The sequence below is a fragment of the Rana temporaria genome, chromosome 1 (assembly GCF_905171775.1).
Source record: "Rana temporaria chromosome 1, aRanTem1.1, whole genome shotgun sequence".
Taxonomy (NCBI): domain Eukaryota; kingdom Metazoa; phylum Chordata; class Amphibia; order Anura; family Ranidae; genus Rana; species Rana temporaria.
Window position 1 is genome coordinate 123661949 of NC_053489.1, and position 26190 is coordinate 123688138.

The 26190-nt window shown below is 42.8% G+C and overlaps 1 protein-coding gene across 1 annotated transcript in view; it reads right to left on the reverse strand.

The window, feature by feature from the left end:
* The window catches only part of MCTP1 (multiple C2 and transmembrane domain containing 1), a 1082102-nt gene that overhangs the window by 401303 nt on the left and 654609 nt on the right, over window positions 1–26190 (reverse strand). Inside the window, exon 13 of the mRNA XM_040342284.1 lies at window positions 25734–25836. Within this exon, the coding sequence (XP_040198218.1) occupies window positions 25734–25836 (103 nt within the window). The remainder of the gene's footprint in view (window positions 1–25733; window positions 25837–26190) is intronic.

Genomic DNA, 26190 nt, shown 5'->3' on the forward strand with positions numbered 1-26190 from the left:
TTTTTGTAACTGAAATTTCGTCTGCTGCTCGCAGTTGTTGCCTGATCCCAACTCCCTGTTCAAATACAAAACAAACTCCCTACCCCACTATTCATAGTGAGTGAGCCATGCCATTTCAAAGGCATAAGAACAAGATGTACAGATAAGAAAGTAGGGGGACAAATAAAAGTTAATGTGGAAAAGAGACGATAAAAGCATATAAAAGCTATTTGTGCATTAGGTAGTAGACTGATTGATTTCTCATTCACCAAAAATTGAATTAAATTCTGCCACACAGAAAGTTTGATTGTTATGCTAAATATGTTCTGATTATAAGCCTATTCTTTATGGCATGAACATTTACAGATTGTTAAACATTGCACAAACTTCAAACAATGTATGCATCATGGTATTCCCAGAACCACGGCTGTATAGTACCTACCATTAGCAATTGTTGTATAATGGATTGTACAGAACACTTTTGGGGTGTATTAATAAAAAATCACATAGAAATGTGCCCATTACAAGTGCATAAACTTTCATTCTGTGCAAATAGTGTAAAAAACTAAGGCCATTAGGTTAGTGCTGCTTGAAAGTTTTTCACCGATTTATATTAACCTCCCTGGCGGTATGATTGTCTGGAATTTTGTACCAAAAGCGGTACAATTTTTTGCATGGAAATTTGGCGTTTTAGATTGTAGGCCTGCAATTCTTAGGAATAACTCACTTAAATCTGTATAAACAAGAGTCTAGTAGACATCCCGGGTATGATAAAGTTTGAAACACAAAATCATAAATGATAATATAATAAATAACTATAAATAATTATAACAAATAATAATGTAATTATAATAAAAATTATTCAATAATGTAATCAAATCAAAAACACTGAAATTTGCTCAGTTGCAGAATTGTTGCTGTCATTATTTTTATTGTTTGATGATGAATTTCCCCACAAATCGCTATCGCTCAATTCTGCAAGTGATTCTAATTTATTATGGCTGTTTTCTAGCTGGTCTAAAAGCACTTTTGATGTAAAGGGACACTTTTTGGTTGCTATGGACAATCTCCAGTTTCCAGGCAGAAAGAACCATTTTTATTATATAAAACTGCACACAGAACACTAGGCAGACCACTAGGGACAAAGGGTGTGTGTATTTATTTCATACAGTACTGTAATCTTACAGATTACAGTATACTGTATGTGTATTGTGTTTTTCAGTTTTTGAATTTGGCGCCGAATTCCGTCCCCGTGCGTCGTAACGTCGCAGGGAACAGAGCTCGGCGGCACTGTGAATCGAACGAGGAGACACAGCTGAGGAGTCCGCACACACAGCGGGGACACATCGCAGGATCCAGGGACAAGGTAAGTAACTTCCCCCTGTATCCTGCAATGCGATCCTGAGTCTGGCTCGGGGATACCGCTTTTGGTATAAAAAATTCACCCCGAGCCAGACTCAAAATTACCGCTAAGGAGGTTAAGAAAATACATAATTTGCTCAATGGATGGTATTAAAGGATCACTAAAGGATTTTTTTTTTTAGCTAAATAGCTTCCTTTACCTTACTGCAGTACTGGTTTCATGTCCTTATTGTTCGTTTTTGCTTTGAAGTAGCTGTAATTCTGCTGTGATCTCCACACTTCCTGCTTGTCTGGCTCCTTATAACCACAGTACTGGGAGCTTTTCACGGTGGTCTAAGCTGTCATTACTGTGTGTCTAAAACTCCTCAGATTCATTTTAAAAACAAAACACTGCCCTGGATTTGTTTGTTTTTGTTCTGTGGGTCTCTTTACTTCACAGAAACATGAAACCAGTTTAAAACCGAAAGTGAAACTAGAGGCACATTATATGATTGAATTTAATCTATTTGTAATCATTTTTAAAAGGAATCGGTTAACTTTTATGTCTCTATACCCTGTAAACAGTCATTTCAGCAAAAAATGTTTTTCCTTTAGTGACCCTTTAAGTATCTAAAGACATTCCTATGAAGTTAAGCACCATCTTGTGGCCAGATGCAGTATTTTCTGTTTTAAATCATTGAACAACATTTACAGGAAATGGCCTAATATAATTGATTTTCTACACCATTTACAAAGAACAAATATACATGCACTTTCACTGGGTGAACTACTATTTGTTTATTATTATTTATAAATACACCCCTTACTGCCTCCTCAACAAAAAAAACTAAAATGTAACTCCCAAATAAATAAACAAACCCACCTAAATCTTGACTCTAACACTAATGTTGCGTACACACTATCGGATTTTGCATGGGAAAAACCTTGGATGGTTTTTCCGACGAAATTCCGCTCAAGCTTGGCTTGCATACACACGGTCACACAAAAGTTCTCTGAACTTTCGAACGTCAAGAATTCAGTGACGTACAACACTATGACGAGCCGAGACAATGAAGTTCAATGCTTCCGAGCATGCGTCAAATTGTTTCTAAGCATGTGTCGGAATTGCTACAGATGATCAGAATTTCTGATTGGAATTTTTTCCATCTGAAAATTTGAGAACCAGCTCTCAAATTTTTGTTGGCGGAAATTTCCAACCAAAAGCTCACATCTGACTTTTCTTGCCAGAAATTCTGACCGTGTGTACGGGGCATAATGCAACCCATGAACCAGGATACTTACCTTATTCTTTGCTGGGAGCAGCAACAGCAAGATAACAGTACAAAACTGAAAACATATACAGATGATACTCAAACATTTTGAATATTGTGCAAAAGATTATTTATTTCACTAATGCAACATAAAAGGTGAAAATAATATATGAGATTGACTCATTACATGCAAAGCAAGATAGTTCAAGCTGTAATTTGTCATAATTGTGATGATTATGGCTTACAGCTCATGAAAACCCCAAATCCACAATCTCAGAAAATTTTAATATTGTGAAAAGGTTCAATATTCTAGGCTCTAATCAGCTAATTAAGCCATAGCACCTGCACAGATTTCCTGAGCCTTTAAATGGTCTCTCAGTCTGATTCAGTAGGAATCACAATCATGGGAAAGACTGCTGACCTGACAGCTGTGCAGAAAACCATCATTGACACCCTCCATAAGGAGGGAAAGCCTCAAAAGGTAATTGCAAAAGAAGTTGGATGTTCCCAAAGTGCCGTATCAAAGCACATTAATAGAAAGTCATGTGGAAGGGAAAAGTGTGGAAGAAAAAGGTGCACAAGCAGCAGGGATGACCACAGCCCGGAGAGGATTGTCAGGAAAAGGCCATTCAAAAGTGTTGGGGACTTTCACAAGGAGTGGACTGAGTCTGGAGTCAGTGCATCAAGAGCCACGACACACAGACGGATCCTGGACATGGGCTTCAAATGTTGTATTCCTTTTGTCAAGCCGCTCCTGAACAACAAACAATGTTAGAAGCGTCTTACCTGGGTTAAGGAAAAATACACCTGGTCTGGTGCTCAGTGGTCCAAAGTCCTCTTTTCTGATGAGAGCAAATTTTGCATCTCATTTGGAAACCAAGGACCCAGACAGGGCCGTCTTTAATATTGATTGGGCCCTGGGCAAACATTTTCTTTGCCCCCCCCGACTCAAAATCAGTTTACTGTAGCAGATCAGGCACTGATTGTGATTGGTTGCCAAAGGCTACAGCATATCATTACCACTTACTGACTGGATGCTAGAGGTTACAGCACACATTACGACTGACTGATTAGTTGCTAGGTTACAGCACATCATTTATGCTTGCTGATTGGTTGCTAGAAGGTATTGCACATCATTACTGCTAACTGATTGGTTGCTAGAGGTTAAATGCTTACTGCTCACTGATTGGTTGCTAGAGGTTACTGCACATTATTCCTGCTCACTCATTGGTTGCTAGAGGTTACTGTGCATCATTACCACTCATTGGTTGCTAGAGGTTACAGCACATCAATGCAGCTCATTGATTGGTTGCTAAGGGTTACAGCACATCATCTCCCCACTGCCTGCACACCATGGACTGGGGAGGCGAGGGGACCCATTAATAAACAGAAAACTCCTAGAACTGCCCACAACTATGAAGGTTAACTGAGTGTAGGTAGGCACAGAGTACAATGTGAGCAGTATCCCTGAGGACAGGCTTCCAGAAATAAAGGACTGGTCATGCCGCCTGCAGTAGAGCTGGGTTGAGGGGTGAGCTACATACAGAGTGCAGGATTGAGGAGTGCGCTGTGTATGGAGTGCAGGGTTGAGTGGTACGCTATGTACAGAGTGCAGGGTTGAGGGGTGCGTTACATTCAGAGTGCGGGATTGATGGGTGAGTTACATACAGAGTGCAGGATTAAGGGGTGTGTTACATATATAGTGCAGGATTAAGGGGTGCGTTACATACAGAGAGCATGATTGAGAGGATGCATTACAGAGTGCAGGATTAAGGGGTGCATTACATACAGAGTGCAGGATTAAGGGGTGCTTTACATACAGAGTTCATGGTTGAAGGGTGCGTTACAGAGTACAGGATTAGGGGGTGAGTTACATACAGAGTGCAGGGTTGAGGGGTGCGTTACAGAGTACAGGATTAAGGGGTGCGTTACATACATAGTGCAGGATTAAGGGGTGCTTTACATACAGAGTGCAGGATTTAGGGATGCTTTACATACAGAGTGCATGGTTGAGGGGTGCGTTACATACAGAGTGCAGGATTGAGGAGTAAGCTACATACAGAGTCCAAGATTGAGGGGTAAGCTATATACAGATTGCAGGGTTTAGTGGTGTCTTGTGTACATCCATGTCGTCCCCCCCCAATTACAGAGCTTTCCTTCCCCTGACTCCAGTAGTTTAAACCCCCCCCCCTTCAATACATAGCATTACATGGCACTATTCCACCCCCTTATCCCCCTTCTTTCACTACACAGCATTCCTCGGCACCACTACCACCCACCCCCGCCTCCAGACTCCATTACCTAAAAACCATCAGAGAAGGACACCGGGCAGCACAAGAGAATCTTCAATATGAATGTCCATGGAGGAGCTTCTTATCCCCGCCCCCTTCCTCCTCTGCTCTCGTATACAACGCAAGGTGTGTATAGCAGAGAGAGGGATGTGAACAGCAGCCAGGAGAGAAGCACCGTCACTTGTAAATAGGGAAGCAGCACTTCTGTATTAACAAGTGACAGTAGCGAGCAGCTGCATGTGACAGGTGCCGGAGCGGAACTTCGGCTGAAAAAAAAAACAGGCAGCGTGGGCTCCAGGGGCATCTCAGCTGCTTTGGGGCCCCTCACAAGTGGCTGGGCCCTGGGCAGATACGGTAAAGACAGCCCTGGACCCAGAGTATGGAGGAAGAATGGAGACGCTTGAAGTCCAGTGTGAAGTTTCCGCAGTCTGTGTTGATTTGGGGAGCCGTGTCATCTGCTGGTGTTGGTCCACTGTGCTTCATTAAGTCCAGGGTCAACGCAGCCGTCTACAGGAGATTTTGGAGCACTTCATGCTTCCTTCCGCAGACGAGCTCTATGGGTAAACTGACTTAATTTTCCAGCAGGACTTGCCACCTGCCCACACTGCCAAAAGCACCAAAACCTGGTTCAACGACCGTGGGATTACTGTGCTTGATTGGCCAGCAAACTCATCTGACCTGAACCACATAGAGAATCTATGGGGCATTGCCAAGAGAAAGATGAGAGACACAAGACCGAACAATGCAAAAGGGCTGAAGCATCCTGGTCTTCCATAACACCTCAGCAGTGCCACAGGCTAATCGCTTCCATGCCACGCCGCATTGAGGCAGTGATTGCTGCAAAAGGGGCCCAAACCAAGTACTGAGTACATATGCATGCTTATACTTTTCAGAGGTCCGATATATTGTTCTATGTACAATCCTTGTTTTATTGATTGCATATAATATTCTAATTTTCTGAGATTGTGGATTTGGGGTTTTCATTAGCTGTGTAATCCATAATCATCACAATTATGACAAATCACGGCTTAAACTATCTTGCTTTGCATGTAATGAGTCTATCTCTTATATTAGTTTCACCTTTTAAGTTGCATTAGTGTAATAAATAAATTTTGCACGATATTCAAATTTTTCGAGTATAACCTGTAGTGATACTGGCTGACAAGAAACTTGACATATTTCAAAGGAAACATATCCTGAGAAAACATGTAAGCCATCATTGCTAAACTCTGGGTTTGAAAATACTTGTTCATGGCCTGTAATATTGATCTAAAAAAAACATAAATACTTTCTAAGTCACTGGCCTGTAATGAGAATGTAAATCAGGGGCTCTGACTTCACTGGCTGCATGCTTATTTCAGGTCAATGTCTCAATGTATTGAGGAAAGAGACAGACAAAGATCTTATTTATTTAGGAGCAAGGACAGCAATGAGGTCTTCTGCACTGCTCCAGGTACAGGTCTTTCTCAATATTTCTGAGAAAGGCAAAAAAACTTTCCATATCATTTTTACTTATCTGCTTCTCCTGTTTACTAAAAGAGAAAAAAAAGAACCCTTAAGAATTGTATTTTGTACAGATAGAACATGACAGTCCATAGCAATGTACATACTCATCCTTATTTGCTTGCCATGAGCTGATGAAAATGTATTTTACAGTGTGAGTGATGAAAATATTTAATCTCTGCTTCTATTTATGCAGAGGTAATATTTGATTTTCAGAACCTCCAAATTGTGAAAAATAACAGCCAGTCTCCTTTACTGCAAGAAGTAAGCAGGCTAAACCATATTAGAAACACCACACTAGCAGTTGTAAATTTGAATTAGTCCTATGACTTATTTAATCGTGCGACTAAATAGGATGGCTGAATGCATCTGACGACTTCTCTCCCAGAGTTAATATTAAAATCTTACACCTTTAAAATAAACACTGTGCTACATAAACAAATGCAGGGACACGGTGGAATTTACACCTATTTACAGAGCTCTTGAAAGTTAAATGGAGGTGATATAAAATATAAAGCACACAGGGCTTAGCTAATAAGACATTATTGCTAACCATTTTGATCATACCAACTACTGCATTACAGCGTGTCTGCAGCAATCAAGGAAAGTAAGATTCAAGGATGTGTTTTTTTTTTCTTTTGCACTTAAATGCCAATTTGCTCATGCATTTCCAGCCTCGCAAGCCTACAGAAAAGGTTGCAGTGACATTGTTTCACTATCTCTGAGAAGTCATCAGAGATTCCATCCAGCAACGAATGAAAGAACACGATATAAAAAAATCAAGGTGAAAGTCATATTGTGACCAAAATCTCACCCGTGGACAAAAAGGTCTGAAATGATCAGGCTTAGAGCATTGTGCAATCTAGTAACCCATGGCAACATATTAGAGTTTATCCTTCTTATTTAGGTAAACTGAAATCTTATTTGATGCTATTGCTAACTGGCCTTTGTACATCAACACTGCCTTTTATATTGCTTTACTGAATAAAATAATAAGAGATGGGCTGTCAGTTCGACATTTGGAGGTTTTGTGTGAGATTCATAGCTTAACTCATTCTGTAAAATAAAAAAAATAAAAAAATTGGGTAAACTTTATTTTGGTGGTATTTAATCGCTGCTTTAGGCTTTTATTTTTTGCTAAGGAAACAAAACAAAATTTAGCAGACAGGTCATTTTTATCCTTCATTGATATGCGCAGATGAGGCGGCACTGGTGGGCACTGATAGGCTGTACTGGTGGGCACTGATAGGCACAGATAAGGCGGCACTGATGGGGAAAGATAAGGCGGCACTGATGGGCACAGATGAGACGGTACTGATGGGCACAGATGAGGTGGTACTGATGGGCACAGATAAGGCAGCACTGATGGGTGGCACTGATGGGTGTTACTGATAGGTACCACTGATGGCACTGATGGGCACTGGTAGGTGACACTTATGGGCACTGGTAGGTGACACTTATGGGCGGCACTGGTAGGTGACACTTATGGGTGACGCTGTGGGCACTAATGTGTGGTACTGTGGGCACTGATGGGTGGCGCTGGTGGGCACTGGAAGGTGGCACTGTTGTGCACTGCTAAGTGGCACTGTCAGGTGGCATAAATGAGCAGGTGGCTACTCTCTCTGATCGGGACCAATATCCCTCTAACAACCGCCAGTGATCTCTTACTCCGATCTGTGATCCAGCGAGTCGAATTGACTCGTTAATCACAGAGCGTGCCGTGCGCGATCTGCAGGGGGGCGTGCAGGCCATTTTTTGAGAACGGAGGGACGTCCAGGGACCTCCTGGCAATTCAGGTCCGCGCTGCAGCCGTCTTTCGGCTATAGTGCGGATATGAAGAGGTTAAAACCGACCTCAATATGTAAACATTGCTAGAATATTGAGTCGGTTTTTTTTTTACTATTGTTATCGATCATATACTCGGTATATGCACCGTATCGATTGGAGTGGGGATTCATGTCACTAAGGAACCAAGGGATGCCAGGTTTATTATATCTATATACTGTATGATTTTGACCTGCATGTAGAGACACAGGTGGAGAAGAACATACAGATATGCTAGATGTTTGAATTTGCATTCATCTAGGGCAGGAGTCTCCAAAACTTTCTAAACAAAGGGTCAGTTTTCTGTACCTCAAACTTTAGGGGGGCCGGACTGTGGCCAAGTGAAGTAGAAATTGTCCTGGTATCAGTGGCAGTAAACAGTGCCCTACCTTTGATATTAGGGGGAGGAATAGTGACCCATTTTTAGTGTTAGTGGCAGAAATTATGCCCCATTGTTTGGGTCAGTGGGAGGCATAGTATCTCGTATCAGTGGGAGGGAAAGTGCCCCAAGAGCAGGATAAAGCAAAGCAAAGGGCCACATCTGGCCCCTGGGCCACAGTTTGGAGACTACTGATCTAAGAGACAGTTAAAACCAGGTGGATCCAAAAAATGGAGTGCAGTTTACCATTTTTTTCTTACCAGTACAGGACAAGACACAATACTTGTATTCATTTCACCTTGGCTATATACAGGCTTCCTTTGGGTGACAGGACATTGGCAAAAATGTTGCTAAGGCCACCCCTACAAGCACGCCCATATAACCCCACCCATTCTGTGAGACTCCAGTTTTTATGCAAGCAATGATTAGTGACCCACAGAAAAGGGAAAGGGACGTAGCCCACTTGACCTCCTAAATAAATAAACTGAGGGGCAACTAGAACTGTCAACAGGCCCACAAAAAACAAGGGTTAAAATTACATGAAATAGGAACAAAGCATATCCCTCTATAGCATGTACTTGTCTCAATCCAGAGCACAGACTGTCATTTCTCTCTGCTGCCTCATTCCCCTGCTTTCTGCATGAGTCACTTCTGACACATTTGCCTGACATCAAGAGAAAAAGGGTGACAGGGGAGGGAGCTCCAGTACACATCCTGTGAATGGCAGCCCTAGCTCTGTACCTATGTGCTGTGTGACTGGGGGGTTGTCCCTCAAATCAGCTCGCATTGAGCTCTGCAGAGTGTAACTTCAGTTTCCCACCCCCTGCTTTCTGAAAGCTCAAACACGCTGTAGAAATCCTGCATATAAGCAGGTGTATTACCTTAGGTTAGTCACCTCAATGGGTATATGAAAGGGTTTACAACCAATTTAAGGATCCCAAAACCACTCAGATGACAGCTTAAAACACATTGCATCTGAAGCTCACATCAGTTAAGGCCACAGTATCCAACTGGTAAAACCTGAGGAACGGTTGAGCAGAAAACCATTTGGTGGCAATGCAAATCTAGAATACAGATGCTTGATGATGGGAAGTCCAAGAGACACCAACAGACCTGGTGGAACGAGGTCTGATAGGAAAGAAAAGGACTCCTGGAAATAGATTGATCATCTGGCTATGGTGGAGCAGGAGGCAGGAAAGCCTTTATGAGAGCCTGCAGTAAATACAAAGAGAGTTTTGAGAATAAAAGCCATAGCTGCCAGGTAGAACCTGACTGCCGTGACAGCACCCAAGTAGTGTTTTTCCTTGACAAGTTTTTGAGCAGGACACAGGGAAGAAAGGACAATGTCCTCATTGAGGTGGAAAAGTGAAACCACCTTGGATGAAAAAAAAAGGTTATTGGTCTCAAGATCACCTTGTCCCTATGCAATATCAGAAAAGGCTCCTTACAAGAAAGGGCTGCTCAGAAACGTGTATAAAAGGAGTTCAGAGAGCACTAGGTTCAGATTCCAAGGTGATACAGGAGAATAAATTATATGAACAACCCCCTAAAGAAGCATTTTTATTAGGAACTGCAAAGGAGGGGGTTTCTGGAAAATAATTAATAAGGCATAGATTCCAAAGAATCCCCAGGGCATTCACTGGAGGATCCCTGGTCCTGGCTACAAAATGTTTTCAGTTTACTATTGAATCTGAAGACCAGAATATCAACATTTGGTTTCCCTCACTTTTGACACAGAGGGGGTTATTTACTAAAGGCAAATCCACTTTGCACTACAAGTGCAAACTGCAAGTACACTTGAAATTGCACTAAAAGTGCACTTGGAAGTGCAGTCACTGTAGAAATAAAAATAAAAAAAACAGGATTTTAGCTTGCACATGATTCGATAAAAAAATCAGCAGAGTATCCCCTCATTTCAAATCTACCCCTCAGATTTACAGTGACTGCACTTCCAAGTGCTCTTTCAGTGTAATTTCAAGTGCACTTTGCACTTGTAGTTTGCACTTGTAGTGCAAAGTGGATTCTCCTTTAGTAAATAACGCCCAGACTCTAAAAGTACTCAGGGGTGCAGAGACGGCTCCCCTGGGTCTAGATACTGTCAGCTTAGTTTGCCCACCAATTGTCCATGCCAGGGGCTGTGGGTAGCAAAACAAGCTGGGATGTGATTTTCAACCCACAAGAGGATCAAATTTGTTCCCTTTATAGCAGCTTAACTTTTGATGCCCCCTTGATGGTTAATGTAGGCCATGGTTGTGGAATTGTCTGACTGCACCTCGACTGGGAGACCTTGCAGAAGGGAAATTCAAAGTTCATTTAATGGCTCTATGTTCCACAAAATTGATGGGGAGTCTCAACTCCTCTGAGCACCAGGTACTCTTGACAGTTAGGGAAATGTAAATTTTCCCTAACCCTTTAAGACTAGCAACCATTATCAGCATCTTCTAGGGTATGGAAAGAAATAACTTTCCTAACCGAAGGGCAGAGTTGTAGATCTACCATGCCAGGTACAGATTTATTTGGCTGGATAGATGCATAGGACACTCCAGAGTATGGATCTGTTTCTTCCACCACGTGAAGATATTGAGTTGAAGTGACCTGGACTGAAAGGCAAAGGAAACTATCTTGAAGGAAGCTACCATCAGGCCCAGAATCCTCATGTAAAGCATAACTGATGGGTGGCTTTTGCATTTGAGGCTGCATTTGAGTCTGCGTGTGGGAACTTAAAGAAACAATCTTTTCTGGTAGGAAGAAAAATTCTGCCTTGGGCTGTGTCCAAGATTAAACCCTGGTACTCCAGACATGGTGAATGCTGGAGGGCTGACTTGGAAAATTTGATCAACCAGCTGAAGGTTTGAAGAAACTGAATTGTCCTTTGGACATTGGTAGACAAGGTTGTGCCTAATGCCGCGTACACACGATTGGTTTGTTTGATGAAAACGGTCTGATGGACCGTTTTCATCAGACTAAACCGTTCATGTGTGGGCCCCATCGGTTATTTATCCATCGGTTAAAAAATTAGGAACTTGTTTTAAAATTATCTGATGGATAAAAAACCTATAGAAAAAAACGATAGTCTGTAGACACGTCCATCGGTTAAAAATCCACGCATGCTCAGAATCAAGTTGACACATCCTTGGAAGCATTGAACTTCATTTTTTTCTGCACGTCATTGTGTTTTACATCACCGCGTTCTGACACGATCGTTTTTTTAACTGATGGTGTGTAGGCACGACTGATCATCAGTCATCTTCATCGGATAACTGATGGAAAAATCCATCAGACCGTTTTCATCGGATGGACTGATCGTGTGTACAGGGCATAAGGTGTCCTTAAGTAGATTGTCATCCAAGAATTATGTTTCAGGAATTTCCTGTGTCTGAAGCGAAAAGCGGAACAAGCACTATTGTAATGTCTCAGCGTGCAGAGGAGAGCCGAAATGGTAGTGCTACAAATTGAACAAAAAGCAGACATCATCGATGTGACAGGGAGATGGAGATGTGTAAATAGTCACCCTCTATGTCTACTGATATTAAAAATTCCCTTTGTCCAAGATGCAATGACAGGTCTTGCTGAGTCCATCCAGAATTTTGGTACCTTGCTCTGAAGAAACAAGTACAACCACTGTGTGTGGCTTAAAATTGCATTTTATATTGTTATTTGGTAATCTCCTCCCTAATTTTAGTCTAGAATTAGTTGTTTCCCTAACTGTTTGGAACCTTTTAAGAATACCATTGTTAACCATTATTAGCATCTGTAAAAAAAATCTTTCTATTATATAGGATTGGTTGGAGTTTATTGCCCTAACAATCAGATGCTTGTGAAATAAGTTAAACTAAGCACACCTAATCAGCTACTCCATCTATTCAGCAGATCACAGCTGAGCAGGTCTGAATGAGGCAACAAAAACGTACTTCCCATGGTGCAGCAGGCATCATGGGGAACATGTGTCCTCCGGTGTAATTAGTGATTTCAGCAGCTTCTAATTTTTAAACACTATCTTGCTTTTCAGTTGTTCTGCTTTGAAGCAGTCATGGAATCTGAGCAAAACACATACAGTGCATCCAGAAAGTATTCACTGCGCTTAATTTTTTACACATTTTGTTATGTTACAGCCTTATTCTAAAATGTATTAAATTCTACAAATAATACCCTATAATGACAATGTAAAGGAGATGTTTGTTTGAAATCTTTGCAAATGTGTTAAAAAGAAAAAAATCAGATGTACATAAGTATTCACAGCCTTTTCCATGACACTCAAAATTGGGCTCAGGTGCATGCTGTTTCCACTGATCATCCCTAAGGCCGCGAATACATCCGTGGTGACGTGTCGCGCCGTCGCCGCGACGATGACGCGGTGACGTGCACGACGCTGGAAGGTAAATACTTCCACGCATGCGTCGAATCATTACGACACATGCGAGGGAGGGCAGCGGGCGGACTGATCCGGTGAGTCTGTACAGACGACCGGATCAGTCCGCTGGACTGGATCCCAGCGGATAGATTTTGTAGCATGCTACAACATTTTTATCCGCTGGGAAATGTCCGCTCGGACGTACAGACAACCGGATCTATCTGCTGGAACTGATCCGCGGATCAATCCCAGTGGATAGATCCGGTCATCTGTACGAGGCCTAAGATGTTTCTACAACTTGATTGGAGTCCACCTGTGGTAAATTCAGTTGATTGGACATGATTTGGAAAGGTACACGCCTATGTCTATATAAGGTCCCACAGTTAACAGTGCACGTCAGAGCACCAACCAAGCCATGAAGTCCAAGGAGTTGTCTGTAGACCTCCGAAACAGGATTGTATTGAGGCACATATCTGGGGAAGGGTGCAGAAAAATGTCAGCTGCATTGAAGGTCCTAATGAACACAGTGGCTTCCATCATCCATAAATGTAAGAAGTTTGGAACCACCAGGACTCTTCCTAGAGCGGGCTGCCTAGCCAAACTGAGCATTCGGGGAGAAGGGTCTTAGTCAGGGAGGTGACCAAGAACCTGTTGGTCACTCTGACAGAGCTCCAGCGTTTCTCTGTGGAGAGAAGAGAAACTTCCACAAGAACAACCATCATTGCAGCATTCCACCAATCAGGCCTGCATGGTAGAGTGGCCAGACAGGAGCCACTCCTCAGAAAAAGGCACATGGCAGCCCGCCTGGAGTTTGCCAAAATGCACCTGAAGGACTCTCAGACCACGAGAAACAAAATTCTCTGGTCTGATGAAACAAAGATTGAACTCTTTGGCTTGAATGGCAAGTGTCGTGTCTGGAGGAAACCAGGCACTGCTCATCACCTGGCCAATATCACCCCTACAGTGAAGCATGGGGGTGGCAGCATCATGCTGTGGGATGGTTTTCAGTGGCAGGAACTGGGAGACTAGTTAGGATCGAGAGAAAGATGATTGCAATAATGTACAGAGGCATCCTTGATGAAAACCTGCTCTAGAGCACTCTGGATCTCAGACTGGGGCGAAGTTTCATCTTCCAACAGGACAACGACCTTAAGCACACAGCCAAGTTAAAAAAGAAGTGGCTACAGGACAACTCTGTGAATGTCCTTGAGTCCAGACCTGAACCCAGTTGAACATCTCTGGAGTAATCTGAATATGGGTGTGCACCGATTGGGTAAGGGCCAGCAGTAGGCTCTTAATGTGGTATTAAACACTATCCCCAAAACAGCATAATTTCCCTAACACCTTTATACAAGCTTAGAGGAACAATTTGGGAGGAAGTAAAATGACCTACCAGCACGTTGCAGAAGGAAACCACGGTATGCAGAAGAAATCCAAAAACATGTTAAAATGTTATGCATATTGTATCGTATCCCTGGTGGGAGACTCAATATAGAACCCCACACTACAAGCAAGAAAGCTAATCCTTTAGCCCACCCCCAAAATAAGCAAACATGACATAATATAACTGTCAATTTATTTCTGTATATTTACCTGTACGTGTATTTTTGTCACTTCTTTTTTTTTTTACATTGTACATGTGTCACAGCTAGTCAGATAAGGCAACAGACAGAAAAGGTGCATTTTACTGGCAAGCCTAATTTGTGAGCATCTTCTGGACGGATATAAAAAACAACAATCAGACTTATTTTCTAAGAGATTTCCTCCATTCAGTTGCCAGACAAGATGCTATTGAAAGCAGCACCTTGGGTGACAGTTCAGGAGCAGAAACAGCAGTGTCACATGTTTTCTTTGTTTGTGTCAAGCTCATCATTAGGGCTCCTTTACTGGAAAACAGAAAGTTTAGATGATTTTTTTTGTGTGCTGTGTTATTATCCCCAATGGCGAACTTTAAAAAGAAGATAGCTACCGTATATCAGCATGTGACTTTTGAAAATAAGAACTTTGCTAATTTCTATATTTAGTCTTAACTACAGATGGAATTTATTTTTCAGGAGTCCATTTGCTATACTCAAATACTTTCAGATCTGATGATAACTTCTGTCATTTGCTGAACGATTTACAGTATAATACTGGATCAAGATCCTCTGACAGATACAGTGGCTTGAATAAGTATTCATACTCCTAGAACTTTTCCACATTTTGTCATGGTACAACCAAAAATGTAAATGTATTTTATTGGGATTTTATGTGATATATCAAGACAAAGTGGCACATAATTGTGACGTGGAAGGAAAATAATAAATGGTTTTCAAAAATGTTTAGAAATATAAAATCTGAAAAGTGTAGCGTGCAAGTATTCAGCCTTTACTCTGATACCCCTAACTAAAATGATACCCCTAACTAAAATCTAGTGGAACCAATTGCCTTCAGAAGTCTCTCAATTAGTAAATAGAGTTCACCTGTGTGTAGTTTAACCACTTAAGGACTGGACCAATATGCTGCCTAAAGACCCAAGGTGTTTTTACAGTTCGGGACTGCGTCGCTTTAACAGACAATTGCGCGGTCGTGCGACGTGGCTCCCAAACAAAATTAGCGTCCTTTTTTCCCCACAAATAGAGCTTTCTTTTGGTGGTATTTGATCACATCTGCGGTTTTTAGTTCTTGCGTTATAAACAAAAATATAGTGACAATTTTGAAAAAAATGCAATATTTTTTACTTTTTGCTATAATAAATATCCCCCAAAAACATATATACATTTTTTTTCCCTCAGTTTAGGCCGATACGTATTCTTCTACCTATTTTTGGTAAAAAAAAATCACAATAATCGTTTATCGGTTGGTTTGCGCAAAATTTATAGCGTTTACAAAATAGGGGATAGTTTTATTGCATTTTTATTTTTTTTATTTTTGGCGGCGATCAGCGATTTTTTTCATGACTGCGACATTATGGCGGACACTTCGGACAATTTTGACACATTTTTGGGACCATTGTCATTTTCACAGCAAAAAATGCATTTAAATTGCATTGTTTATTGTGAAAATTACAGTTGCAGTTTGGGAGTTAAACACAGGGGGCGCTGTATCATTTAGGGTTCACCTAGTGTGTGTTTACAACTGTAGGGGGGTGTGGCTGTAGGACTGACATCATTGATCGAGTCTCCCTAAAAAAAAGGGATCACTGGATCGATACGCCGCCACAGTGAGGCACGGGGAAGCCGTGTTTACATACGGCTCTCCCTGTTCTTCAGCTCCGGGGAGCGATCGCAACGGGGCGGCTATAAACGAATAGCCGCGCCGTCGCTCCCCGAGGGAACCCGACCACCGCATGTACCGGGGGGGGGGTCCCGATCGGACCCCCGACCCACGTCAAGCAGAGCACGTACAGGTACGTACATGTGCCAGTCCGTGCCATTCTGCTGACGTATATGTACATGAGGAGGTCGGCAAGTGGTTAAAGGGGTTGTAAAGACACAAATATTTTCCTCTTAAATTAAAGTCTGACAGTACTCACTGTCACTGACTTCCAGGTTTGCGGTGCGCATTCATTCTTGCTACATCACGGCCTAATGGGAACTACAGTTCCTATTAGGCTTAGCCTCCATGCCTGTGAGGGATAAGAGAGCATCTTCACGCAGGGCTGTAGTCATAGGGAGGGGGTGAGCACATTCTGCTTTCCACCATGCAAAACGTCTCAGATGCTGGTGGAAAGCAAGAAGAGGAGTGACAGCAAATGGCATTTTCAAACCTGGATTACTGTATTTTGGAGGGCAAAAGGAAAAACGAGGTAAGTGATATTTAAATGCTCTAGCTTACAGCAATCAATTGATCTAATAAAAAACGAACCTTTAGTGTTCCTTTAATCTCAGTATAAATACAGCCATTCTGTGAAGCCCTCAGAGGTTTGTTAGAGAACCTTAGTAAACAAACAGCATCATGAAGGCCAAGGAACACACCAGACAGGTCAGAAATAAAGTTGTGTAGAAGTATAAAGCAGGGGTTAGGTTATAAAAAAATATCCGAAGCTTTGAACATCTCATCGATCATCCGAAAATGAAAAGAGTATGGCACAACTGAAAACTTACCAAGACATGGTCATCCACCTAAATGGACAGGCCGGGAAAGGAGAGCATAACTCAGAGAAGTAGCCAAGAGGCCCATGGTAACTGTGGAGGAGCTGCAGAGATCCACAGCTCAGGTGGGAGAATCTGTCCACAGGACAACTATTAATCGAGCACTCCACAAATCTGACCTTTATGGAAGAATGGCAAGAAGAAAGCCATTGTTGAAAGAAAGCCATAAAAAGTCCTGTTTGCAGTATGTAAGAAGCCATGTGGGGGACACAGAAAACATATGGAAGAAGGTGCTCTGGTCAGATGAGACTAAAAGTTAACATTTTGGCCCAAAAAAGAAAATTCTATGTGTGGCAAAAAACTAACACTGCACATCACCCTGAACCACCGTGAAACATGGTGGTGGCAGCATCATATTGTGGGGATGCTTTTCTTCAGCTGGGACAGGGAAGCTGGTCAGAGTTGATGGGAAGATGGATGGAGGGCAATCTTAGAAGACAACCTGTTAGAGTCTGGAAAAGACTTGAGACTGGGGAAGAGGTTTGCCTTTCAGAAGGACAGCGACTCTAAAAATACAGCCAGAGTTATAATGGAATGTTTTAGATCAAAGCATATTCATGTGTTGAAAATTGCTGTTCACAGACACTCTCCATCCAATGTGACAGAGTTTAAGTTATTTTGCAAAGAAGACTGGGCAAAAAAGTCACTCTCTAGATGTACAAAGCTGGTAGAGACATCCCCAAAAAGACTTGCAGCTGTAATTGCAGTGAAAGGTGGTTCTACAAAGAATTCACTCAGGGGGGCTGAATACAAATGCACGCTACACGTTTCAAACATTTATTTGTAAAAACAGATACCCATCACAATTGTAAGTAGGGGGTATTTATCAGACCAAGAATGTGCCATTTCTGTGCATAGGATGATAATTCTACTTATAAAAACAGATACAACTAGGTACAGTATACTGAGGAATATTTACAGTACAAATTATTCACCACCACTTATGTTGGTAAGTTTTTTAAATAAATTTACTTTTAATGCACTAGGGGATTCTTTTCTTCTTTTGTAACCATTTAAAACCAGACTATTTAATCCCCTTTCCTGCCCAGGTAATTTTTCAGATTTCAGCATTGTCACACTTTGAACGACAATTACTCAGCCATGCAACAATGAGTAAAGCTTGAATGATTCACTAGTATATACAACTTGTGCTTACATGCATATCTGCTGTCTTTAGCTTTATATACTGTTTAGAAAGTGCAGGTCCTGAATTTTCTCTTCCTGTTCCAGTATGGGGAGGGGAGTCTTGCCATACACTGTGAGACAACTGACTGGAGGAAAGGCCCACGCCTCCTCCCCTCATAGGCAAAGACTTGCAGAGCTGTGCTGTGAATTGACCAGCTGTCTGCTAATCTATTTTTTTTTTTAGGAAAAATTTAAAAACCCAGAAGTGATTAAATACCACCAAAATAAAGCTCTATTTGTGTGAAGAAAATGTAATATGGTTACAGTGTAGCATGACTACGCAATTATCATTCAAAGTGTGACAGAGCTGAAAGCTGAAAAATGGCTTGGACAGGAGGGGGGTAAAAGTGCCCAGTATTGAGGTGGTTAAGTAGCAGCACTTTTTTCTCCTTCTTTTCATTTATACATGGTTTGTTTTAATCAAAAAAGTGACTAAAACTGGCTAAACGTAGACTTTTAGGCCCGGATTCAGAAACAATTTACGTTGGCGTATCTATTGATACGCCGCGTAAATTCTAGCATGCGCCGGTGTATCTTCTTTCTGTATTTAGAAAGCAAGATACGCCGAAATTTGGCTAAGATACGACTGACGTAAGTCTCTTACGCCGTCGTATCTTAGTTGCATATTTACGCTGGCCGCTAGGTGGCGCTTCTGGAGATTTACGCGTAGAATATGCAAATTAGGTAGATACGCCGATTCAGAAACGTACATCCGCCCAGCACATTTTTTTACGTCGTTTACGTAAGGCTTTTTCCGGCGTAAAGTTACCTCTGCTATATGAGGCGTATCCAATGTTAAGTATGGATGTCGGGCCAGCGTCGAATTTAGCGTTGTTTACGTCGTTTGCGTAAGTCGTTCGCGAATAGGGCTTTGCGTAAGTTACGTACACGTCGAAACCAATGAGGCTTTGCGGCGTAATTTGGAGCATGAGCACTGGGATACGTCCACGGACGGCGCATGCGCCGTTCGTTAAAAACGTCATTTACGTGAGGTCACACTGAATTAACATAAAACACGCCCACATCTTCCTATTTATGAATATCTTTAGATTTTTCGTACATTAAATGAAAACTCAAAATATACAAATGTTTATACATGGGATGAATATCGCATTCACACTCTATAAATATTCACATTCATACTCAGATCATCTCATTTGTGTTCACATTTACACTTATTAATCTCTGCGGTTCATTTCAATATTCAGTGATAATCATATACAAAGCCAAATGTTGAATGATTCACTAGTATATACAACTTGTGCTTTCATGTTTATTGCCATACATATTAATGCAGTATTTTCGCTCATCTTACTATTATTCTTGTCAGAGAAGATCTCTTAGCGGCAGGGCTGTGTGGTTAATATTTACACAGCTTTCTGTGCCATCGTAATCCCATTTAAAGATATTCAACCAACAAAAATGTTCTATACCATTTAGTTAACACTGCAGTAAATTATATAACTGTGCAGCAATTTTTACAAGTAATTGGTGTATATACCGTATTTTTCGCTCTATAAAACGCACCTGACCATAAGACGCACCTAGGTTTTAAAGGAGGAAAACAATAAAAAAAATATATTCTTAACCAAATTGTGTACTAAAATATTTACCAGTGCCCATGAAATGCAGCCCGCCCTGTGCCAAAGAAATGCAGTCCGCCCTGTGCCAATAATGCAGCCCGCCCTGTGCCAAAGAAATGCAGCCCGCCCTGTGCCAAAGAAATGCAGCCCGCCCTGTGTCAATAATGCAGCCCGCCCTGTGCCAATAATGCAGCCCACCATGTGCCAATATTTCGCCCCCCCCCTTGTGCCAATATTGCAGCCTTACCTCTGCCATCGCTCGGGCTGCTCTGACTTTTCAGCAACTGTCAGGACATATCGGGAGATCGCCCGGCGTTCGTGAGGGGTTGGGGTGTCTTTCCTCTGCTCTGCCGGTACCCTGATGCAGATGGCTGGCCTGGCTCCCTGCTGTGGGTCAGTGGGTGTCTGGCATTGTGCACCCTGCTGTGAGTGACTGGCCTGGCTCAATGCTGTGAGTCAGTGGGTGGGTGGCTGGCACGATGCAACCTGCTGTGGCTGACAGAGAGGGGTGGGCTGATAAAGAAAGGTGGGCTGACTGACAGAGAGGGGGGTGGCGGGCTGACAGAGAGGGGGGTGGCGCTGATAGGGGGGACACAGACAGAGAGGGAGGGGGCACAGACAGAGAGGGAGGGGGCACAGACAGAGAGGGCAGGGGCACTGACAGAGAGGGGTGGGCTGATAGAAAGGGGGCTGATAGAGAGGGGGATGCTAACACAGAGGGGTGGGCTGACTGACAGAGGGGGAGGGGGGCTGATAGAGGTGGGCTGACTGACAGAAAGAGAGGGGGAGGTGGGCTGGCTGACAGAAAGAGAGGGGGAGGTGGGCTGGCTGACAGAGAGGGGGAGGTGGGCTGGCTGACCGAAAGGGGGTGTCTGGCTGACAGAGAGAGGGTGGCTGGCTGATACAGAGGGGGTGGCTAGCTGAGACAGAGGGGGTGGGGGGGCTGACAGAGATGGGCTGACTTACAGAGGGGGACGCTGATAGGGGGCACAGACAGAGAGGGAGGGGGTGCAGACAGAGAAGGAGGGGGCCCAGACATAGAGGGAGGGGGCGCAGACAGAGAGGGGGGGCGCAGACAGAGAGGGGTGGGCTGATAGAAAGGGGGGATGCTGACACAGAGGGGTGGGCTGACTGACAGAGGGGGAGGGGAGCCGACAGAGGGGTGGGCTGACAGAGAGGGGGGCTGACTGACAGAGGGGGAGGGGGGCTGACAGAGTGATCAGATCAGGAGACATACAGCGCGCCAGGCAGAGAGGCAGGACTCACACGTGCAGTTCCAGTCGCCGCATCTGACTGAAACACCACGGTCACTCACAGACCAGCCCTGTCGGCTGCCCGCACATGACCACATTCGGCCAATCACAGGGCGCTCGTCGCCCATCATTAAGCTGTGATTCCTGGGTGTTAAACGTTTAAAACCGCACAGGTCTTCTGTCTCAGTCCGCCCCTGTAAGTGCCGCTACATTTGTGCGGGATCGGCCGCGGAAAGACGGGTGGGGGGCTTGGCTTTTTCTCCTACCTATGTCAAAACACAGCACTGAGTGGGGGCGTTGACGGCGGCAGCGGGGGGCGTTGACAGCAGTGGTGGGGGGCGGGCCTGATGTACATTCGCTCCATAAGATGCAGAGACATTTTCCCCCATATTTTTTGGGGGAAAAAGTGCGTCTTATGGTCCAAAAAATACGGTAAAATGCCCAGTGTATCTTACCTTTTACATATGATGTGTCCTATCCCTTTATACTACTGTTGATTTTTATTTAAAAAAATCTACACATCCACACAGACTGTCACTGCGTAGTTTCGCCTAGACCCATATTGTAATGTACTGCAAGATGATTTTAACAAAGTCAAAAATATTGGGGTAGAATGGGTAGAGTAATTCTAGGAATAAGTCAATACATACATAAAATATTGTTTAACCACTTCAATACAGGGAATTTTCACCCCTTCCTGCCCAGGCCAATTTTCAGCTTTCAGCGCTGTAACATTTTGAATGACGTTGTACCCAACGACGTTGTACCCAAATAACATTTTGATCATTTTTCCCCCCTACAAATAGAGCTTTCTTTTGGTGGTTTTTGATCACCTCTGCGGTTTTTATTTTTTGTTTACACACACAGATCCACGGTCCTGCTGTGTTAACGGGCAATCACGGGTGCCTGTTGGACATCGCAGCCGCCAGGCACACCCATCGGGTCCCGAGTAATGCGGCGAGCATGCACGAGCTCTCTACAATGCAGAGAAGCCGAGGACGTCATATGCCGGCGGCCCGAAGGGTCGGAGGGTTAATGCCGCCATCATATGACAATGCCTTGGCGGCAAGTGGTTAAAAAGAACCCTAGTTTAAACAAAAATGTTTTTATATTTACAGTCAGAAGATATAATCTATTACCTGTATATTAAAAATAATACCCCTGCTCATCTAAACCTGCTCCCATAATACATAAATAGAAGCAGAAGCCAAATAATACTTACCTTGCCTTTGGAAACTGCTTCTTCAGGAACCTTCTTCAGTTGGTTCTTTGACCAAATGTCTAGAGATTTTAGGTACACAATACTTACAGAAGGGCCGCGAATCAGTCAATTTGAACTCTGATCTTTCCCTTCACATGACTTAACAGCAGAGCTTTAGTCACATGACCATCAACTTTGAGATCTTAAGAATATTATGCTTTCTGCTTCTGTTTATGTGTTATAAGTAGAGTAATGATCTTCCATTAACTAATAGCTGCTGCTGCTGCGGCACCTAATTGTAAGGGCACATGCAGTTACAGCTTCTTTTTTACCCCCTGCAAAGTCCCACAAATACCCACTGCCCCAGATAGTAAAGTCCACCCAATGAAGCTACCTGTGATGAGGTGGCAACAATGCTTCACTGCTCCTGAATTCAGAGCAGAGGCGCCACTCTCATGTAGGCTAGTCCTTCTTGCACTACGATAGGATGAAAAAATGATGCAGGGAAAAGTGGCATTGTCACTGCTGATTCACAAGCCTGTAGCTTGACAGCACTTGGCCACACATTGTTCTGCCCAATGCATCCTGGGTTGCAGCACTGCTTCTGTTGCTAAAACCTTCCTATTGGGAGCTGCGGTATCTGGGAGGGGGATAACGTGAGACACAAATAAAAGAGGATTTGACACAGTCAGGGATGATTAAGGAAGTTTTTTTTCTACTGGAGCCTAGAGTGAGCGGTGCTATCACCCCTTTAATAAACAATAGTCCTCAAGCAATGCTATTTGTCCTAGACTGGAGGACTGCATTATAGTAGAAGTTCACATACACCCTCATACCTGCAAGCTCCAGTTATTTTGTGTTAATTGTGACTGAGGAATGGAAAACAGGGCATTGTGTAAGAGGTTTCATCGGAGTGGCTTTGCATAGACAAGGATTTACCGATTTACCTATTTAGGGCAAAGCAGCAGCATCTCAAACCCATGTATTGCCAATGCAGAGCAAAGCAACAGATTTGCTAAGGCTACTTTCACACTGATGAGGCGTTGCACCATCGGCGGTACGCCTCACCGTAGTTTTCGTCCGAAAAAGGGTTAAAAATACGCCCATAACGCTGCTGCAGCGGCACTTTTCTTGCGGTCTGGCGGCAAAGGCGCTGCCCATTCATTTCAATAGGCAGAGGCACTGTAGGAGGGGTGTATAGCAGGACTTTTTTGAGCGTCCTGCCATCACACTGCTCCAGTGTGAAAGCCCTCCGGCTTTCACACTGGAGTGGAAGGAGCGGCTCTTTCAAGGCGCTTTGCAGGCACTATTTTTAGCGCTATATCGCCTGCAAAGCGCCTCAGTGTGAAAGTAGTCTTTATGTCACCCTCCCAAGAAGAACAAGCTCAGAGGGATAGCAATATGCTAACTAGCTTATGCCCTAGATAGACAACCAGAAAATTGCACATTACATGCAAGCTTTGAACAAAATGAGCAAGACTGAAATATAATTTTCTATTTATTTTAGATGCAGCCTTTTGGCTTTCAACACTCCTGGGAATATCAGACACCTGTGTCTCCATTCACATATGTCAGACATTCCTGAAAGCGTTGAAGGCTGAAGAGCCTGATGGAGGATACCGTAGTGGAAACAAGAGAAGGTAGGAGATGTTGGAAACAAAAGAGGTGAGTATATTAGCTCTTTCTATAGGAAGCTTTCAGCTTGATTTCTTTGTCATCTGAGTCATTTTAAGAAAATGCCACCATAGAAGTACATCCTGAACTGTCCACAGTGCTGATCCTGTTTCCCATGTGCAATTACAGCAGTCAGGATCCAGATCTGAACCTGGGACCTCTGTGGTGTCTGACTGTGTCGCTTCTCGCTGTGCCACCTGAGATGCTGGACAGCTCCATGCCTGATCTCTTAGTTGAGATAAGATGCTGGACAACCTTGTTTTGTATGTTATATTTGGTGAACCTTGAACTTCTTGTTCCTCCTATAAACTTCATATTTAAGCTAATGTTTTTGCACTTCCTGTTTGCCATATTACTGTGCTCTTCTCCAGCCAGTATTACTTTCCTGCTGCTGTCCTTATTGTCTCGTTACCAATCTTTGGCTTGTTCCTCAACAATGGTTCTGCTTGATCCCAACCTGCAACCACTTGTTACTGACCTTTGGCTTGTTAACTGACTACACTTTTGCTAGGTCTCTTGCATCTATATCTGCTACCAGCCCCAGCCTTACCCATCTCCTGGTGGGGTAATCCTGAAGACAGCGGCCTGGCACTAGCATGCAAAGAAACCCATTTCCACCACCAACAGCTCTTGTGATGACCATTTAGGGCTTAGACCCTGTGCTTCAGGCGAGACTCCATCATTTGCTAAGGGGAACTGCTTGTGTGTTTACCCTGCATGTTTCTGTGTGAACCTTCCCATTGTTACTGGCCTCAGAGCCTAACCCCTGACTATGACAACAGTTCAAGTATGGAATGCACTGGCAATCAATACAAGCACATCCTTGACATTTATCCCTAACCATGCTGAGCTACTAAAAGCTTGGAGAAGTAGTAGATCTCAGACTTATCACAACTAATTCCTTTGCACATGAAAACTATCAGTGGTGGTTGTGAATAACTGTGATTATAGCTTGAAGTTCAATAAATGATCCAATCAGCAGTCTGAGTAATAACTACTGCTTAATTTGCACATTTTCAGTTCACTTAGTGGTGCCTTTCTGAATAATGAATAAACACAGACAAAGTTGCCTCTCTGGAAGGATATGTAGTTGGAGGACATCAATTTGTCTTATGTCCTGTACACACGATTGGACCTTTGTCCGACCAAATTCACATCGGAATTCCGACAGAATTCCATTGGAGTAAAATAGAATGTTCTCTATGTAAACTTTCATGGAATTCATCGAATTTTCGATGAATTATTTCGATGGGGCATACACGCGGTCGGAACTTCCGATGGAAAAAGTCAGTCGGACATTTTCCATCGGAAATTCCAATCGTGTGTACGGGGCTTAACATCAAATCCCAAATAACATTTAAATTGGAAACCCCATTTAAACAGCCAATTCAGTTTTTTAATAAAACAATGACAGGAGCAAAAGTTCAAAAGAAGCACCAGTAACCACAATTCAGAATTTATTTTGTGCTGGTGTGGTTACAGTAAATACTGGTACATTGCTATCTGTTACTGCCCTTTCTCTTTAGTGATTCACCACTAGCCCACAAATTGATATCAACTTTGGTTATTAAAAGAACATCATTTCTACCTGACTCAGTTTGGCTCCATACAACTACTTTACTTTACATATCTTTTTTTTTGGTGGCCTTACCAGGCCTCAGCTTACATTCTACTAAACCTCCTATGGTCATTGTTGACTTATATGTAAATCATTTTAAAAATAGTATAATTCATATAAATAATTGTCTTCTTTTTCATGACTTACAATGTGAACACTTTTTTCCACTCGGGGTTAAGGTTCTTGTACACAGTGTGAGTCATCAGTCTGTCATTGTTCAACTCAACTACACAAAATGGGTCACTTTTACCTGCAGAGAGCAAGAGAAAAGAGAGAAAAGCAATTGGTGAGTTAATTGGCATGACCAATCCACTACAACTAAAAATAGCACTGGAATAAAAACAGCTTCAAGGCTTTCTTAGTAAACTGCGTACTTGTGTTACAAACACAAAATTATAGTTATCATTGCAATTACACATAGGTATACAAAATGATAATAATGAATTAAAAAAAAAAAAGTACAAAGCCCTCAGAAGGTCAGACTAATCATTGAATAATTTACAAAGTAACTGTAATGATCTTCAGATCCAAGCAGAGAGGCATGGAAGACACAGGATACTCAGAGCTGCCAGCAGAATTGAGATAGGATGTCGCCACGGTGCCC